We start from the raw sequence: 20701 nt of genomic DNA, 5'->3' as shown, positions 1-20701 counted from the left end.
TAAAAATCCAATGCGGATGTAATAGCACATACAGTGTAAAAGCCTTGAACTTGGGTACATTTAAGTTAAAAAGGATATTAAACCATTAAAACATAATAATTTGGGTTAAATTGAATTAATTTCTTCTCATTTTAAAGAGGTCCTGAAAGACAAAGAATACAGAAGTAGGTAGTAGATTTAAAATAAATAATTTTCAGGTGCTAAATTCTGCCTACGGAAGCTTATGATTATTTGTGGGAAGAAAAGCGTTTTATTCACATTTTGAAAAATTTTACATATATTCTTTTTTTTTATTTTTATCTTTGTAAAGGCCATCAAGATTATATATTTGACACTTAATAGGCATATTAAAACTTTTAAGTTGGGGTTTGTCAGTTTTCGCTTTGTATCCCAATGCTAAAGTATCGTAGACTACATACACATCAAATTTTGATGTTTATCCATATTTGCTAAATATTTTTACTTCCCATATTCCATACCTGGAACCTACGCTTTAGGGAAAGAGGGAAAGGACAACGAAAGATTTTTACAAGATCTCAAATTCTTTTATGTAAAATTAATTATTTTAATATAAGCTTGTAAAAATCACAGAGAAAATTTTAGGAATTGATTAACCAACTAATCATTGTCCTTTACCTCCCTGGTATAAATCAAATCATAGCTTAGCTCGGCATATTTTGGAGTTCTCAAAATTACGAGAAAATTTGTCCTTAACTAGTGCAGCATAACAATATTAACAATTATAGATTTTAAATGAAAATTATTTTACAGTAATGGTATAGAACTCTTTTTAAATATATAAGTAATATATTAATTTTTAAAGAACAATCAGTGTTGGCAAATGATTTGTATCATTGCTGTGTTGTCTGTTATATATTTTTCAAAACTATAAAATGACTCGATTTAGTGACACACAGACGGACGTATCCTAGATTAGCTGCGCTACTTGAAAAAAAATGTCTTGATATTTTGCACGTGTCTAACCTCTCTGACATTCAGGCTGAACCAGCAAATTTCACAGTTCCAAAAACAAAATTTTATAAAGTTTTTAATTCTCTACATAAACATGAAGATAAAAAAAATAAGAAGAAAATAAATATTCAAACTTAAATATAGAAATGAAAGATAATTTCTTTTAGTTGCTACGCTAAAAAAAACATGCCAGTTGTAGATTTTGAATTGCAAGGGGTCGTTTAGATAGTTAAGAGACAGAGTTTGCGAAATTTGGCAACTTTGAAGTTAGAATATTTGCAAATGACACATTACTGCAACCAATGATAGACACTTCAGCATTTTCTTCTATGTAGAAAAGCTGCTCTACACGTAAATACGGATCTAAGGATAGTATTGTTGGGTAAAAAGGCATTTTGTTTATTTTTTAACTTTTAATTATGATTATGAGAATGAAAAATGCAAAAATATAATGAGAGTTGTAAGTATTGGCAAAACAAGGACAAAATTTGTAACTTTACAGAGTGTCTAAAAAATCAGCTATGTGACGTCATATGAACATTAAAAAAAAATATTGTTTATATTCCAATAATTTGCTGTGCTACTTATGTACTCATAAATCCTTGTTAATTTTGAACAAATATTTTGTACGATACCATCATACACACACACTTATTATAATGCCACGGTTAAACGGAAACAGATTTATACGAATTCCATTTTATTTTTTTGTACTTCTGTTTGTATATTTTTTGGTAGCGAAGCTAATTTTTAATTATATATTACGTACATCCTTATTCATAAATATGTAAATACTTTGCATTTAACCAAACAATAGAATAGTACGTTGAAATAATTTATTTTTAGCTGCCCAACTGTATTGTGTATAGTATTAACATTTAATCAAACCAAAAATGCAAATTTTCGCATTTGCATCCTTTTTGGCACATTCAAACCTAATTTCTCGAGTTTGCATTCACAAATTACATGCATCAAATTCTATTCAATACATACGAAAAATTAGAAATTTGAGGCAAAAATAATTTAAGCTGGAAATTGTGTTCCTAGTTAGCGCAGCAATAACAAGAAATAATAGTTCTGTCAGGTTTTCGTTGATTAGGTTTATTACAAATCACATATTAGTCTTTTTTATGTTATATTATCTGTCAATCCTTTAAAAAGTAACAGGATGTCTATCTGTCTGTTTGTCTGTTCTCCTTCATAGGATAGCTTCTCATAGGTCCTGGGAAGCTATTTGGGGGGATTGTACCACCGACTTCCCACGAGAAACCGCCCCTAGAAAAAAATCCCCCCCCCAAAAAAAAATTAGTCCTTATAAAAGTAACAGGATGCTTGTATGTGTGTGCAGAAATCTTGCTAACCACGGAACCGATGATTTTCTTCTTTACAGTGTAGCTTTTCATAGGTCCTAGGTTATAACTATATACTACTACCATTCTTAGAAAAAATAAACCTTTATTTGACTTTGCTTTTATTTTTAAATTTTCAATCCATAACATAACGAATTAAAATAAGACATTTGAAGATCAAATACTTTGAAGGCATGCTGAAAAAGCTGTCATCATGGGATGAGATTGAAAAAGAACAAAGCTTTAAGGTTTTGCATGCCATGTCATTTAAATAACACTCAGCTTTGCTGGACAAAGTAATTTCGGACAGCTTAAATTTTAATCTCATATTTCTTTCGTCTTTGTTCTTACTCTTATAAAAAATCTATTATTTTAGCCGCTTTTATTTTTTGAATAGAGTCATTAAACCCTATGATTTTATAGCATCCTAATTTGAAAATAAGAAAAATTTGGTTTGTAATGTCAAATAACTACTTCACGACTGCTCTGCGTAAATACTGTATGATATATGTAGACTGCGTATTTTTTGTATAATTGCGCTGGACTATTGAAAAAAATTAAAAACCTACTTATTTCTAAGAATTGTAAGTTAAATTTACTACATAAATTAGTTATGGTGCATTGCAAGTAGGTTTAGATTTGAGATTATTTTCAAAAATGATGTATTGTCCTGAACTACCCTACCAACCTCCATAAAGTCGTGATGAATAATATAGCGGTCAAGACAGAGAGAGAGAGAGTCTCTGCCATGCTGTTGTTACATTCAATATATTTGCACTTTTAGATTACTTTTTTTAAAAGAGAGAGAGTTTTGTGTTTGTAGTTGTCATGTTTGGAACGGTACCTTGATAGTTCTTTATTTTTAGCTTGCGCAGCTACTCTATTTTCTAGGGTTTGTCTGTCATTTATTCTTTATTTAACCTGTAAGGTATCTAAACTGGCCATATATTCCCCTGTTAGTGATTTATATACAATATCTGCTCAAGAATAGTTATTTCTTTCATCGTATTATAAACGGCTTTCCGCGGATATAGAATGTACAATTATAAGATTAAAACCAGTTAGCCCCGAGGTGCCAAAGGCACGGACTAAAAAAACTGGTTTTTATCTTATGAATGTACATTTTTATATTCGTAGAAAGCTGGATATAATACGATGCTAGACATAGTTTTTTCGTATGGATGAGAACCGGTTCCTATCCACCGGATTCGAATGAATACGAGAAAAGTTTTTCTATATAATTTTCTTAAAAATTAACCAACCTTCAGAACATATCAACATAAATTGCTTATCGTTCATTTTAAGCAGTAAATCATAAACTTGAATAATATCCATTATTGGTATATGACAGTTTACTCTATTATTTTATTAAAAAACTAGTATCTAAGGATATTCGAAGGGATGTGAAAGGGCAGCAAAATAGCTTAAAACCATACAATGACTTTTTCTATTAAAAAAAAAGAATAAAACCATCCCGTGACCTATAAGAAGCTTCATTCTAAAGAAGACCATATCGGTTAAGCGGTTCGCGAGATACTTCGCTACAGACAAAAAAGCTTATTACTTTTACTTTTACTAGCGGCTACGCCCCTAGAGGCCTCTAGTGGCATTTAATTGTTTTTTTTTTATTTTAAATATCTAATTTGAGAAATAATTTGTCTATGTTATCAGCTGTTAAATTCATGTCTCTACGCAGCGCGACTACGCTAGCGACACTATGCGGCGGAAATATTTCAATTTTTTCGATTTTATTGTAATTTCTCTAGGGAGGGTGGTGGTACCCTCCCCCAAAATAGTTATAAACCTTCCCGGGACCTATGAGAAGCTACCCTGTTAAGGAGAACAAAATCGGTTCAGCGGTTAGCGAGATCCTTCGATACAGACACACAACAACATCCTGTATAAGGATTCAAAATTGTAAAAATTTATTATTGCTCTGCTACCATGAATATGATCACTATTGTTGTTGTAAATGTTTGTGTTTATGACGTGTACGTGTTGTGTCAAACTATGAAACCAACACTTCAAATATTTGAAGAAATAATCTACAAGTTTTTGACCTTTTGATTGTTTTATGGTGTGCACAGGGTTTTGTCAAGGGGTCTATTTCTTGAGGGTTGAAAAAGGATAAACCAGGCCTTCTCGATTTTAATTTTGGGTATGTTGACACCATCCAACACCCCTTTAAAAACTATACTAATTAAATTTTACACTAAGATATATACAAAAAGAACTATGTAGGCTCTGGCTCAATAATGTTTTTTTTTAATCGAGGAATATGTATACTAAATAGCTTTCTTCTCTATTTTCAATGTTTAAATGTTTAAATTCTCATCTGTTTTGTATTTTTTTGCAATTGCTCACGACTGTCTTTTTTTGTCTATTATTGTACTTGATCAACTACTTTATATTCCTTTGGTTTATCTATTTTTTTCATTGCTTTTTCTACCTCTCTATTTTTATCTTTTTCTCTCTCTTATTTTTTTCATTTTCATTTTCTTTCTACACAGCCGTCTCTGTTATATTCTATCTATCTATTTACATTTATATTTTTAAAAAATTCATGCATAAATAAATATTGTCCACCTAGCTCAAGTATTTGTCAAACAAAACAAAAAACAATATAAACCAATTAAATCAGGCAAACAAGAACGATTATGTATATGAGTAGTATAAACTAAAAATAATAAAGAGATTTAGAAAGATAAAGTGATGACAAATTTTCCATTTAAAAAAATTTTGAAACTGTAAAAAAGTTGTAGAAGAAATTTTAAAATAGATTTTAAAATAGATTTTAAAAATCCAATTATAAACAACAAGAATATAAAAAAGTGACTTAGTCATTAATATGGACGTACAATAGACCATAGAGTTAAAGGTATCTACGCTATACTACAAACAATATAAACCAATTAAAACTGGCAAATAATCAAATATTGTATGGTAGAATCCCTTTAATCAACAAGCTTACCAAACAACTCCCCTACTTATATTTTGTTTCCCTAAATTGGACTGTAGGAGCTATTTTGGCTTTACCTAACCCAACAAATTACAAAAATCATCAAAAATACGTTGTTTTCGATAATAAATAAATGAGATAGGTGGGGGTTATATTGGGTTAACTAGAGATTTAAGGGATGTTGCCTATTGTACCTAAAAAGATGAATGAGCCGGGCCTGACTATGTAAGCTGTCATGCAAGAATTTGATGTTTTGGAACACTAAAAAGTGTCATCCCTACTCCACCCGAATAATTTGTAAACATTATTCAATTTCAAACAGTTTTTGCCAATTGTTTTAACAGATTTTTTTTGTCAGTTTTTACTGGATAATTATACAGCAAAGTATACAAATTAATATTTGACATTTTTGACAAATTACTCGGGGATAACCCAACCCATTCAAAGATTTAAATCTTTTATGTAACTATCACAAAATAGCCTAAAACCTGCATAAGAATGCTGCAAAACTTCCCTAAAAATGAGACCTAATTGAGATTTTTTATAAGACATACAGACAAACATATTACAGGGATCTAAAGGGATAAGACAATGGCCGATAAATTGATGTATATCCCCAATGATGATACACAAAATTATCTCTTCTGTAGATTAAAATTAGTGTTTAAAACGTTAGAACACTCAACTTATTGAATCAACCAATAAAACTCACTAAAGTCCCTAACTTTGTTAAGCCAACGAATAAGAAAACCCTCTTATAAAACTTTGGGGACTGGTGACGTGTAATAAAAAGCCCATTGTCCCCTATTATCCGAACATATTAGAACAGACACAATATTCTCTTTCAAAGAAGTAATTATTTTTTCTTTCTATTTCAGAAGCCCATGATTGAGCCACTGCTGAGACAACACGGAGGCTATGTGGACGAGAAGGACGAGGATGACGGGGAACCTCCCGCCAGACCGCCGCCACCAATCAAATTCTACTTCGGCATGGAAGGCGACGGCGGGCTGAATGAGCCGGAAGTGCCCGCCAAACTGACTGCCGTTGGCAAAGTAAAGGCGAATGAAGCTCTAGCCCAACCCTTTAGAAAACCAAGGCAAGTATTTTATTTGTCACGCAACCTACATAATACATATATATTAGAGTATCAATCAATTAAACACATTAAGCACTAATAATATTTTGAACTATAGATATTTCAATGTACAGGTTAGGGTATAGTCATTTTCGTTGCAACGCCTCTTAAGGGGCGTTTCGTCGTATTTTCACAGTAGCTTTTGGTTATTTTAGGTTAGGTGTTTGTCTAGCAGGGTTAGCCATTTGGCTCCGCATGGTTAGAGCCTCCCGAAGGGGCTAGAAATATTGGAAAATACGACGATACGCCCCTTAAGAGGCGTTGCCACGAAAGGGACTTTACCCAAAGGTTTCAGTAATTCTGTACATGTAAAACACATGTGACATTCAACTAATTCAAAATTAAGCAGCTTTTAAATATTGGGATGACCTGTCATTTACATATTTATATGTGCCTCTCTATCAATGGTATTTTCGTTCGTAAGACCTTTTGATTTTTTATGTACAGAATTTAAATATTATTGTCAAATTTTGTGATTAGTTGACATGGCAGCCAAAAAGAATAAATAGAGCTTTTTAATAAATGTTCTTGTATGTATTTGAATACAATAATAACTCTTAAATACTTTCAGAGAAATTGAGATGAGCAACAAGAACGAGAAGTTCAAGCGGCCCAGCCTTTCCACAGCAACATTCACACCAATCAACCAACAACAAATAAACAACAACAACAACTTGAGAAAATCGTCTGGCTACCTGTCCAGCAGTACCAACAGCACTAACAGCATCATAGAAGTGTCCACAGCCAAACCATTTATCAAAACACCAACAACAGTTGTTGCCGCCAGCACAGGTAGTGACAACAACAATATTAAATCCTTCAAGAGCGGCATTACAACTGTATCCGGTGATAATAACAAAGATAATTATAATTATAATGTTAGTAAGATCACAGTTAATGATGATAATGATAAAATAGTTATAGATACCAAGTCATCGGCAAATAATGTTGTTGTGACAAGCAGTGCTGCAAGGCCAAGTTTGATAACTGGTGGCCGCACAGCCGGCGCTGATTTCGGTGCCAGAGTAGAAAAGAAACGTCGCAGTGCCTCCATACCACCCAAAGAAGTGCCACAATCAGAGATAAACAAAGCATTCACTGACCAACTCATGCTAGCCAAGGCAAAGCTAAAGAAACAGGCGTCTAACTCTGCTATGAACATCAATAGCGAGGATCAGGAAGATCCTGATGCCGGTTCTCCGCCGCCGCCACCTGCCCCAGTGCCTCCGCCAGTCAAGAAGGAGGCATCGCCCTCACCTAGCTTGCCAGACGTGCCCATCCCACCGCCAGCGCCATTCTTGAACAAGCCCAATGTCCGCCATTTACCGCCGCCGCCGACAGATCCGCGTGAAGATCTTTTGCTGGCAATTCGGCGGGCAGGTGGAGTTGCAGGGCTTAAAAAGACAAGAACATAAATTTATCTAGTCTTTAAATGGACAATTTTTGTATAAGTCTTCAAAATACACTTATAATAATAATGTATTCTATGTATACTATCATTTATAGTTAAAATAAAAGTTTATAGGCAACTTGATGAATATTTTGTAATAGTAAATTTTTTAAAAATCCAGTTTTACTACATGTACAATATCTTATATCAAAATTAAACAGTTTGTGTTCCAAAATTTTTTTAATTTAGATTGTTGATAATAGTTTCTGTTATATGAAACATTATTTTTCAACAAATGATTTGTAAATATATTTGATATACATAATAAATTGTTAATTAAAGTAGTTGTTCGCTTTTTTATCTAAAAGCAAACTTTGACTTTATTTATAAATTCTTTTAAAAAGTTTATTGGCATTTATTTCTTAAATTGTATTTTTTGTGATAAAATCTTATTTGTTAATTTTTGATTTGTATAACCTTAGTGTAAATTTATAAACTTTATCATGTTTTTCTCAATAATTTTTAAAATCTTTGTTTATATACAATTGCTTTAATTTTTACATAATATTGCAATATTTAAAATTTTTATATAATATTCTTCATGTTATAAAAAAAACTACAAAATAATCAATATGAGGTCTTAAAATATCTAAGTCATAAAAAATGTAAATATTAGATTCTATATTCGATTTATTACATGAAACATAAAATAAATAAATATAAGATTATATTTGTTTTTATTATTTTATAATCTATGTTAAAAGAACTGAAGGAAAATCATTTGTATATACTTATATGGCTGCTTTGCAATAAAAGCGCTGATATTCTTAGCTAAATGTCTGTTTGTAATTCATTCTTTGCAAATAATAATACTTTTTTCCTACTTTTTGTAGTAAAATATGAATTCCATATTAGTTAATTTATCAAATATTTGGGTTACAAATATGTCTGTCCGTTTGAAAAAAAATTGTGCAGGAACCTGCAGAAAGAAATTATGCCTCCACTTTCTCTGCCCCTTTCAACGTTTCCAATATTTTGTTTATTAAACAATTAGATGTTAAATAGTTTCTCATCGGGTGTCTTATTCTTGTTCCTCAGGGAGGGAGGAGACCTTTGATTGTAAAATATAGAGGTACCCAAAGTTTTATAATCTCTTATTCGTTGGCCTTGGTGCTTACATCTTGATTGGTTGGTGCAAACTAGTGATGTTCAAATATTTCTATTAATATTAATATTCTATTAATTTTACCTATAAAAGGAGTAATTTTGTCTATCATCATTGGGAATGTACATCAATTTATAGTCCATTGTCTTATCCCTTAGGTCCCTGCTGTTCGTGGAAAATAAATATATACAAGTAAGTATATGACGTCACACAATTTTTTTGCGGAACTTTTTATTAGATTTGCGTCAAGTTTGCTTTTCAAATTGGCAAAGTAATAACGATTTTGCAAGATGTTAACTTTCTCAGTTTTCCACCGTGTCTGTATGCCCTAATGTTTTACAGAAAAATATGTATCTGTCTTTACATGTTTTAATCTATTTTAGGACAGGGTTACTTTACCATCATCCCTTGGAAAACTGAAAACTTTTTAAGATTCCCCTAGAGTCTGCTGGATATTTTTAAAAAACTATAAATACTCAAAACATTTTATCCTAAATTTCTATTAGATTGTATGAATTCTTAAACAGTGAACATTAGATTTATAGTCCAGCTTGAAATGAGTTGGACAATTTTTTTAGGAAAGTCTATAAATTTAACAAATAGTCAGGTTGTGGAGAAAATACGTGTGTTCTTTTCACAAATGAAATTTAAAAAAAAAATTAAGTTTGAAAATTTCAAGTTCAAATGTCGTCCCTTGGGAGATTGTACTTATTTATGATAAGAAACACATGTATTCTTTTTTACAAGTTTGCTTTTATGAAAATTTTCATAAAACTACTCAAAATATGATTTATTGAATGCTTGACCTTAACAAAGTAGTTGATAAAAATTCCAAGAATTTACTCCCTTAATGAGTGATTCTATTAAGAACTTTATAAAAAGCGAACATGTTCAGAATTTGAAATTAAGCATACTTGTTATTCTAAAAAGTAAACATGATTGTGGAGAAACTTATTTTTTTTCTTTTCAAAAATTATGATTTGTTCTCATAGACCTGTTAAATTTGCGTGACCAACTTCTTCAAATTTCTATGACCATGTATGTCCATCATGTATTTTCTGTGCATTTTAGTCTAAATCCATTATTAGTATTAAAAACTCTTAAGCTATACTTTTTCTAATTATTTAATATGTGAAATATTCTAACCAACCCTAATAAGGACATTCAAATGTTTTGTAGAATAAGAGGACAACACAACTGTATTTATTGACACACAAAAAATATACAACAAAAATCTAATCTATGAAACTACTCTACCTACAAGTATCCGTTTATGTCTGTCTGTACTTCTGTCAGTCGGTTCTCTCTCTCTATCCTTCAACCTCCCTCTTTTCTTTCTGATTCCTTATTCCCAGAGATAAGGGATGGGAAATATAGCAAAATAGCATTTTAGGTCTATTTCACCACTAGGCTTTAAAACCAGTTAGGGGAAGGTGCAGTAGTTAGTATTGAAAATTATCAACTATAATAAAATAGCCAAATAAGTGCAAAGAAAGAAAAGAATAGAATATAATTCAGGTAGAAGATTCCTCGAAGCTAGCCTTAAATAAAATTAGAACTTTTCATAAAACCAATATGATAATTGACTTGATAAAATTACATTATGATTGTTAACATCTCCCATTTTTTATTCTGTTCATTTGAATCAATATCTAGTAAGTAACACATTAACAGCAAAAGGCAGCATTTTGTATTTCTTTTAAAAGAAAAGAGTTATGCAAACAAAGTAGGGACATTGGACTTGGTCAATTTTCAGGCTATTTTGCTTTCAGGGTTTAAGAGAGCAGATTAATCCTCAAAAATATTTCCATCCCCCCTAAATTTTTTTTTGTTTATTTAAATTCTAAACTAAATTTATAATTAGAATGTGTCGGCCCAAGCCCCCAAACCCTCTCTGTTGGGGTAATACTGCTAGAAGCAACAAAAGATGAAAAAAGTAAGAATTTAGAATTTAATAACACTTTTCAGTTTCATCAATAACGTCTAATCTAGAACAAAAATGCTTTCTCATGTGCTTTTTTCAGACACGGAAGTTCTTAAATGATGGAAAATTATTTCATCAAATTCCTTTTTACATAGTTTGAACTGTCCTGAAGATATATAATATTTGATTTAAAATTATGAATAGTGCATTTATGAAAGGATCTAAAACTTAGTTTTAGAATATTTTTTCACTTGTATATTTCATTAGTATAATTATAGGTTAAATACTTGATAATATATGCAGCATAAAATTGCTTAGCACTCAATATGAAATTACATGAGATTAGAGAAAGCCGAGTAAAGTATCAAATATATATAAAATGTATTTATATAGTCCATAGAAGGGGGAAATAAAGTCGCCACACATTGCATTCAATAAAGAAATTTGTGCAAAAATGAAAAATAAAACTTTTTAAATTAAGTATTTAATAAGCAGGTATTTTATAGCTCAGTTCAATTGGATATAATTATTACAAATGCGACGCCGACATTACATTGTTTATCCAAGGTTTTTATCTTTAATTCGAACCTAGTAAAAGTGTCTGACTAAAATTATGACGTCAAAAAAAATTAACCAATGAGAGGCCACTATAAATTTTACCATTGGTCAATTACAGTATATACTGGCCTCTCTTTGGGTAATTTTTTTTGACGTCATAATCTGAGTCAGACACTTTTACAAGGTTCTTTAATTCACCTTTTGGGGAGAGGGGGGGGGGTGGTGGGTATTAAAAGCCCATATTATTGTGCATCCAAAGTAAAAAAGGCTGCTAAGCGCGAAATCACATTTAAAAAGTATCACCTCCAACCCCTCCCCCTGGACGTCTTCAAATTGTTTTTATCTTACTCTGAAATGTAAATTTATTTTTAAGTTTGTTCCTATCAAACTCATTGTGCTACATGTCACGTGTAGGTCAACCTATAACGTAACAAAGTAGAGAAGGAAATATACTTCTTGGAAAGAGAGACAACATTGGGAGAGAGAATAAGAGACAGAGAAAGGGAAAGAGAGAGAGAGAGAGAGAGAGAGAGAGAGAGAGAGAGAGAGAGAGAGAGAGAGAGAGAGAGAGAGAGAAAGAAAGATATATCAAGAGGGAGAGAGAGAAAGAGTGTCATACCCAATTTTAAACTTAGTTCCCTCGATATTTCCTTTCTGTATAAGCAAACAACTTGCTGTAAGTTAAATATATCAGTGACACATAATAACCTGAAAAGCCGGGTCACCTTGTAAAGTGTAACAGTGTTACAGACTGTGCACGGAACATAAGCTTACACTTCCTGTTACAAAACAATCTTAATTGGCCATATCATTGTGAAAGTACAATATTTTTTTATTAATTCGATCTACTTTTTTTCAATTTGTAAACTTAATTTTTATAGTACAAAGTCAAAAAGATAAAGAAAGAACTGATTATCTAGTGAAGAAACCACAAGTTGTGATACATTGCATTTGTTAACGAGGCAGCCTGACCGCTCATTGACTGCTTTTAATATGCAGCAATGTGTGAGATGAATAACTCTACGGCCAAAGGGATAAAGGGGTAAGTCAAGGGTACCCTCGGTGTAGATTAGCTCGACCTGGATTAGGAAAGAGATAAATAATGCTAGACTTGTCTCAACCGCATCAGACAAGAGCATATACCAACAATCGTGATGGTCTCTTTTCGCTTTTGAACAGTTTAGAACATACTTTGACTAAGGTTCTGTCGCCACGACTTTAGTCGCGCGGCTGCGGCTGAGGGTAACTAAGATTTTAATTAGAATTTAATGGCTGTGACTGATAGCGACTGCTTCGGATGGTGGCTGCGGCTGAGAGTTAATGATTCTTACTCCAAGTGGCTGCTCCTTCAGTGGTGTCTACCGTTTGATTGAATATTGCAGAAAATAGCTGCTAAAAAGCCGCTTGGTTAAGTGTCTATGGCTAAGTGTTGCTAAGTCAGAATATGCTTCTGTCGGCTGAGACTAGTACTGAGGCTTCGGGTAGTTGAAAGAGAGGCTTATTGGGTAGCTTACAAAGTTGGGCAGCATACGATGCATGGCAGAAGACAGCTATGGCTGCAATTGTCGATTCCAGCTTTTGGCTTATTAGATCTTTTGAAAAAATGATTTTACAGCTTTGCCTTTTAACCCATATTAAATAATTGATGTTTATACTAGAAAAAGACTGGTCTAGATTAATATCTTTTTGGGCAGTGTCAGACTAGATAAATTCCTAAATATCCCATCTTTCAGGAAAGTCTGACATGTCATTTCAATAACGTCGAAATAATGATAAATTATAGTTAAACAGGAAATACAATTATTACACTTCCTTATCAAAGAAATTGACCTAAATATTTTGTTAAATTAATTTATAGTATACCAAAATTTTACAAAATTTATTATCATCATGTGTTTGATATCAATTTAGGCAATAGACGACTTATTTAATGGATTTATTTATATTTTTGTTAGATATTGTAAATCAAAATATGACACTTTCGTTTAATGCTTATTACATTTTGAGCAATCTATATTGATTAACCCATTAATGACAATAGGGTCTTAAACGACGCACAAATTCAAACCTATACTATCACTCTATTTTTTTTATGATGTCCTTTTTAAATGTTTGTAAATAACTGAATAGAGCTTCAAGTTTTGTCCTCTACATTGCTTGGGCTCTCACTTAATTCGATGACCAGATGAAATCATATTTTCATGGCAGAGGTGGAAAAAATAGGAAAAAATTTCCACACCAGGTCTAACTTTTTTCTATTAATGAATTAAAACATACTTATTTATAATTAATTATAGCATTTATTATATATTTTTAGTTTCTGCTAAGTTTTCTTTAATTTTAGTTAGTTTACATACTTTTTTTTTGATAATTTGTTGTGCGTCGTATTCGACGCATTCGGACTAATCATTTTAGCCATTGCGTCTTTTTTGACCTTATAGGACTAATCATTTTAGAATTTTACTGTATAATCTCCTATAATCTGCTAGTTGCTTCGCCCCTAACCTCTAGGGTGGGTGGGGGATGTCAGGAAAATAGCACAAAACCATCCCAATGTATTTTTAAAGCTTCCCTGATAAGTAAAACCAATTCAGACCCGCAATTTCTGTAATCTTTGGCTTGAGACAAAAAACCTTACTACTTTTTAGTATGGAATACAATACAAGCAGCGGCTACGCCCCTAGAGGCATCTAGGGGCCCTTAGGTTGCGGGGGGAGTTAAATCCCCTCTTTCAATTACAATTTTTTAAAGAAAAAGTTTTTTTTTTAATTTTGGGGTTCTTTATTTTCTAGGGGTGATTTCTCTCGGGATGGTGGTGGTACCCTCCTTCAAAACAGCTATAAACCTTACCAGGACCTAGTAGAAGCTACCATGTAACGGAGGACCATATAGGTTCAGTGGTTAGCAAGGTCCTTTGGTACACACACAAAGACATACAATAACCTGTTACTTTATTTTAAGGATATAAAAATAGTAGCGCAGATAATCTACAACTAGGGTCTGTCTGTACGTCCACCTGTCTATAATTGTATCCAAATAAATAATAGCTATCTTACAACGAGGGAATGTATGTATGTCTGTCTATATATCAAAATTACAGCCAATTAAAGACTGTAAATATGTTTATACTTCTGTAATTTTTATTGCAGCCTAGCTGTTAAGGGATTCATAAAAATAGCGCAGATACTCTACAATTATGGTCTGTCTGTATATACGTCCGTCTGTATATATACAATTGCATCCAAATAATTAACAACTACTCTACAACTAAGAAATGTATTTGTTAGGGATCTAAAGTAATAAGTCAATGGCCGATAAATTGATGTACTTACTCAGGGCTATTATACCATAAAATCTTTCTGTAGATTACATTTAGTGGTTGAAACATTTGGACACTTAACTTAATAAACCAACAAATCAAAATACAAATACAATTCCCCAAAGTTGGCAAGACTACAAATAAGAAAAAGTTATTATAAAACTTTTGGGACTAACAGGGGCTGGGAGGGGGGGCGAGGGTTTGTCATGTATTGGGTTGTTCAATATAATTGTCGACAAAATCATATTTCTTAGCTAAAGAATTGTAATAGAGTGAAAGGATATCTCTCTGTGTATCTGCTTAACTGATATGCTTCTTTTTTTACTTGGTAGCTTCTCATAGGTCCTGGGAAGGTTTATAACTATTTTTGGGGAGGTTACCTCCACCCTCCAAAGAGAAATCGCCCCTTAAAAAGACCCCCCAACACAAGAAAAAAAGAATAAACTAAATGAAATTAATTCTTTTGAAATCAAAAATAAAAAACATTGTTGTTGAATTCAATGACCTCTCCCCATCTCAAGTGCCCATAAAGGCCTCTAGGGGCGTAGCCACTGGAACCAAATAATTATATTCTGAATTGTTTTATACAGACGAATGGATGTACAGACAGACACTGATTGTAGAGTATCTGTGTGATGTATCTTTATAATAAAGTTACAGGATATACATTCTACATGTGTCTGTGTGTACTAAGGGATCTCACTAACCACTGAACTAATATGGTTCTCCTTTACATGGTAGCTTCTCATAGGACCTGGTAAGGTTTATAATTTTTTGGGGGGAGAGTACCACCACCCTCCAAAGAGAAATCGCCCCTTAAAAAAGACCTATCAAAGAGAAATCGCCAACACAAGAAAAAATAGAATTAACTTAATTAAATTAATTCTTTTTAAATCTAAAATAAAAATATTGTTGTTGAATTCAATGACCTCTCCCCATCTCAAGTGCCCCTAAAGGTCTCTAGGGGCGTAGCCACTAGTACCAAATAATTATATTCTGAATTGTGTTATACAGACGAATGGACGTACAGACAGACACTGATTGTAAAGTATTGTGGTATGCGGCAACTCTGGACCATGCAGAAACCAAGACATTATAGTGATGCTACGCACCCAGCTAAATCCTGTTATTCTACAATTGTAAAGCCACCTGAAAATATGTCAGATAACGGTATTGATTTCATCTCTCAGTTGTCCTGCAAATGGAGGGAGGGGTGTTACCCCTCCCTCTCCCATCTTAAGCACCGGAACCTTCCCCTTCAACCACCAAGTTATCAGCACCACCTCAACCCTGAGGATAAAGGATCTAAGCCTTCCCTCACCTGATAGAATCACCCCCACACAGACTGTTGTTGTCACAGTAATCATCAAACCTTCCCTTTTTAGTACCCAGACCTACCACTCAACCCCTCTATGCTTATCTACCTATTGTGCTGTTCCATGGGCTATCCTGCCTTCCCCGGACAGGGATAGCCATCTACCTAACCATTGCAATTGTCTATGTTTTACTTGTATGATTTATCTTTAACTATCTTTATTCCTAATCCATATGTATTTATATTATGTTGTACAACTTTAGTAACCCTTAGACCTGCAATAAAGAAACAACTGAATAGATGCTGTTTATTATTTAGTGATTGCTAGAGAAGCGTAGCTTCTCTATAGTATAGGTGTCCACGTCTGTTCACACTGCCGTAGTCTTTTCGAACTCTGGTGTCTGCCATTTACCCTAGGCGGATACCACAGTATCTGTGTTATGTACATCCTTATAATAAAGTAACAGGATATACATTCTATATATATGTGTCTGTGTGTACTAAGGGATCTCACTAACCACTGAACCGATATGGTTCTCCTTTACATGGTAGCTTTTCATAGGACCTGGTAAGGTTTATAACTATTTTGGGGGAGAGTACCACAACCGCCCTAGGAGAAATCACCCCTAGAAAATAATAAACCCCTCTCAAAATTTTTTATCAATTTTTCTCTAAAAACTGTAATTAAAAGAGGGGGTTTGACTCCCCCACAACCCAAGGGTCCCTTAATGCCTCTAGGGGCGTAGCCGCTGCTAGTATAGTGTTCCATAATATAAAGTAGTAAGGTTTTTGTCTAAAGCTAATGATTATAGAAATTTCGGGTCTGAATTGGTTTTACTTATCAGGAAAGCTTTATAAATATCTTGGGATGGTTTTATGCTATTTTTCTGAATTCCCCACCCACCCTAGAGGTTAGGGGCGAAGCAACTAATAGATTATACAGTAAAAGCCTAAGATGATTAGTCCGATATGGTACATAATAGACGCATGGGAAAAATGATTAGTCCGAATGCGTCGGAAACGACGCAAAAAAAAACTTCTTTGGTATGCCACAAATCAAAAAATCTAAAAATACAAATGTCTTACAATCCCTTAAGGAAGCTGTGTTTAAAATTTCAAGCGATTCTGACGACAGGGGGGAAGTTCGGCACTAATGGGTTAATCCATTTTTCTAAACTTATTAGTAGTATGGAGTAATGTATACCGACAAAATATAAAGCTATGCTCCTGTGTAATTTATTGCTTATGATTTGAAATCAAATTAAATATCCTATTCATTAAAAATAATTTCCTTAACAAACATAATTTAAAATTCAGCAGTTTAAAATGTCGTCTTCATAGCAGACAACTTTCTAAATTGCCCAACATAGCAGACCAAAACAAACATGGCGCCCTCTACAACACAACACATTTAAATGACATCATTTGACTATCAACACAAGAAAAATCAAGCTTAGTTATATAAGAATGTCTTATTTTCGGGCCTTTTTGGGTTTTATTTTAAAGACCTTGATTTGATGCTAAAGTTACAATAAAATTGTATAAGAAGCGGTACATTAGGGAGTTGTGGGTTAAGGTATATACTATATATACTATGTGAGAGTGACTCGCCCACCAGACTTACACACACAAACACATACACAGGTAGTAAAGTGAAAATATGCTGATATAGGGTGCGTATACACACACACACACACACACACACACACACACTTGACTTGTGTGCGCACAGGATGAGAATTAAATAAAGAATAAAGAATTAAATTTATTCTTCTAAGTGATTCCAAATTCTTTGATTGTTAGTCATGGAAATTGTTACTTTTTATTTTCATTTCTTTTGTGAATTTATGTTATAACTGCAGAAAATGTGAAAAGTTTATAAAAACATGTTGTTTTTTCAAAAAATTATAAAACATGAATTTTGATTTATATCATCCATTGAATATCATACGGTTTATTCATAAAAATGATTTTTTTTATATATATTCCTAATTTTGTTATGCATTTGCTAAAACAGCTAAGATTATTATTATTTTTAAATTAAGCCAATGATAATCTATATTTACATTCAATTTGCGCCGCATTTGGTACCCGTTGTTAGATTTAATTATATGTTTACATATATGTATGTATGTTTTAATGATAAGAAATGCTAAATAATTGGCTATTACTTGATATGTACAGTTTGTATTTTACAATAATTTCAATACATTTGAAAAAAATCAAGACAAAATTTGTTTTAGTTCATAATTTAAACCTTATAAAAAACTGCCTTTTTTCTAATTTTACTCCTTAAGACTCATTCTAAAATTAAATATTTGGGGTTTTTATGATGACCTCAAAAATGCGTAATCTTTTTTACTTACGTATTAAAAGCAATTTTGATAAGATATAAATCTATTATTTTACAGGTTTATTGTCTCTCAGGGGGGATAGAATCCTGACAAAATAATAAACAACAATTACCTATTAAGTATGTTCTTATATTTCAGAAAATGATAATGTAATATGTACCTATTTGAAAGGTATGTTGGAAGAGAACCTACTGCTGTATGTTGTGTCCAAACAAATCAATATTTAGTTCTGATAAAGATAGCACCAACAAAGTCATATTCCTAGTTGTAAATGTGATGCCTGGATGAAAGAAAACCTACCTAAGGATTGTAGATTAATATTGTGAAAATTGACTTTTGTTTGATTTGGTGAACAAATGACCGTTTGCTGTTTGTTATCTTTTAATGTAAGGTAGTAACATTTTCTATCACAAGCAAATGATCGGGTGGCAAATTAGGAGATGTTAAGTTGTTAACTTCAAGGGCAAGGGGATGACAAAATAATGTAGGATTGTCCTGACAGGTTCACATTATATGGTGTTATAATAACCGTCCACACGCCCATGAAATAATTGCATAACTAATAATCTATAAGTATACTTTATGGTTTTTTTGTTCTTAATTAATTACAAGTCTTGATATTACTTTTTGGGTAATTTTAGCTTACTTTTAACCTAATATTTATTGAGCTTAATTTCTTTTAAGTTAACCTTGGGATAAATACGGACGTGTCCCTCATGCCTTTTTTTAGAATAGTCTCCTCATTAAATATTGTATTTAGGTTTGTTAGGTAGAAGATAATTTTTCAAACATTATCTTCTAAGTCCTAGAAAAGTTGAGTTGTAAACCTAAACTATATACCTGCCTAAACTGGAATTATTTCTTAAAACTATCGAGGTACTTTTTCAAGATTTTCACATATTAATCCATATAATCTACAGAGTTGTTCTCTGTCATAAATCATCATTTACAACAAGTCTTCCCATTATCACAAGTGCCAACATATAACCACAACTTAGTTAAAACATAATACATTTAGAACTAAAATATATTATAGTTCTATTGTTAATAAAATAATTTGGAGAGAAAAGGAACTTCTGATCAAGTCACACGTATAATCTGTGATAATATTTGTTAAATTCTAACCTTACATAATAGTTAAACAATTAGAATCAACAGTGAAGTTACTTTTGTGAATAATCTATCTGAAAAAAGTGCCAAACCTTCTAATATCATCAAAAGCAACTAAGTGAAACTTTCTCTAGGTAAAGTCATTTTACATATACAAAATAACAATTGAAGAAATAGAAAAATCTTGATTGGGTTTGTACCTATTCTTTTAAAACCATTTGAGTTGCCAAGAATTTCTGAATCGATGAAATAAAATTGTTTTGATAAGAAGGTTTTACAGACGGACGAATATATAGGGGCTATTATTATAGTTTTATTCATAATAGCTACGATTCTAAAAGAGATACCTAATCCAGTATGATTTAGATATTTAGATATTCTGGCATTAAATCAATACCTTAATGTTTTATATACCTAGTAAATACATTCATAAAAAAAACTATTTAATAAACAATGTCTGTGTGATCATTTATCGTCATTATGCCCTATCCAAAAGTGAATAGGTACGCTTAAGTTAAACTTTCTAATATTTTGTTTAACATGACTTTTGGTGATTAGATTAAGCTGAAGAAACGAAATATAAATAACATTACAAGATTGAAGTAACAATTCAGTGGGTGAATATATATTATTACTAAAAACAAGTGAAATAGTTAACTTTGTGAAATACCAACCTAATCAACCATACAACAAAAAATCCATTCACCAGGCACTGTTCAAAGTTACAGCCTGGAACCTGTGAACCTGGGGGAATGAGACAAGATATGGATTTGGAAAGGATCGGATCCCGGCAGAGGGACAAGTCAATGGTGTACCACGAGGAATCAGAGGCCCTGGATCAAATTGCTAAAGAGGTAAACATACAAATCTGACATTATTAAACTCTCTTAAACAGTTGAATTATTTTTGTACATGCTTATAATTGAGGTGTCATCAAGCCTTAATATGAAATATCTGAAGAATATATAAATCATACTCATCTTAACATATAAATTGTTTGGAGTATGACAGGTGTCCTGTTTTTCTGTTGAAGAAACTTGAATATCTTCTTCTTTGATTAAAACCCTAATATCTATAGTTCTGAAGTTATAATACACTTGCAAATGAAACAAGGTATTAAAAAAATATACAAAAACCGCAGACATGGT

General features: G+C 32.2%; 3 protein-coding genes across 3 annotated transcripts in view; all 3 read left to right on the top strand.

Moving 5' to 3' along the window:
* LOC145331031 (uncharacterized) overlaps positions 1-8541 on the top strand; it is an 81439-nt gene extending 72898 nt beyond the window's left edge. The window contains exons 12-13 of the mRNA XM_080175644.1: positions 6159-6379; positions 6990-8541. Coding sequence (XP_080031770.1) covers positions 6159-6379; positions 6990-7833 — 1065 coding nt within the window. The 3' untranslated portion in view covers positions 7834-8541. The remainder of the gene's footprint in view (positions 1-6158; positions 6380-6989) is intronic.
* Alg7 (Alg7 dolichyl-phosphate N-acetylglucosaminephosphotransferase) overlaps positions 1-20701 on the top strand; it is a 570179-nt gene that overhangs the window by 22032 nt on the left and 527446 nt on the right. The gene's annotated exons all lie outside the window — the stretch shown is intronic.
* LOC145331062 (uncharacterized) overlaps positions 1-20701 on the top strand; it is a 557608-nt gene that overhangs the window by 22039 nt on the left and 514868 nt on the right. The gene's annotated exons all lie outside the window — the stretch shown is intronic.

Source organism: Acartia tonsa, chromosome 1 (assembly GCF_053477335.1).
Source record: "Acartia tonsa isolate MP-2025a chromosome 1, ASM5347733v1, whole genome shotgun sequence".
NCBI classification, from domain to species: domain Eukaryota; kingdom Metazoa; phylum Arthropoda; class Copepoda; order Calanoida; family Acartiidae; genus Acartia; species Acartia tonsa.
The sequence above is the reverse complement of the archived record's forward strand: the minus strand, read 5'-3'. Positions and strand labels throughout refer to the sequence as shown.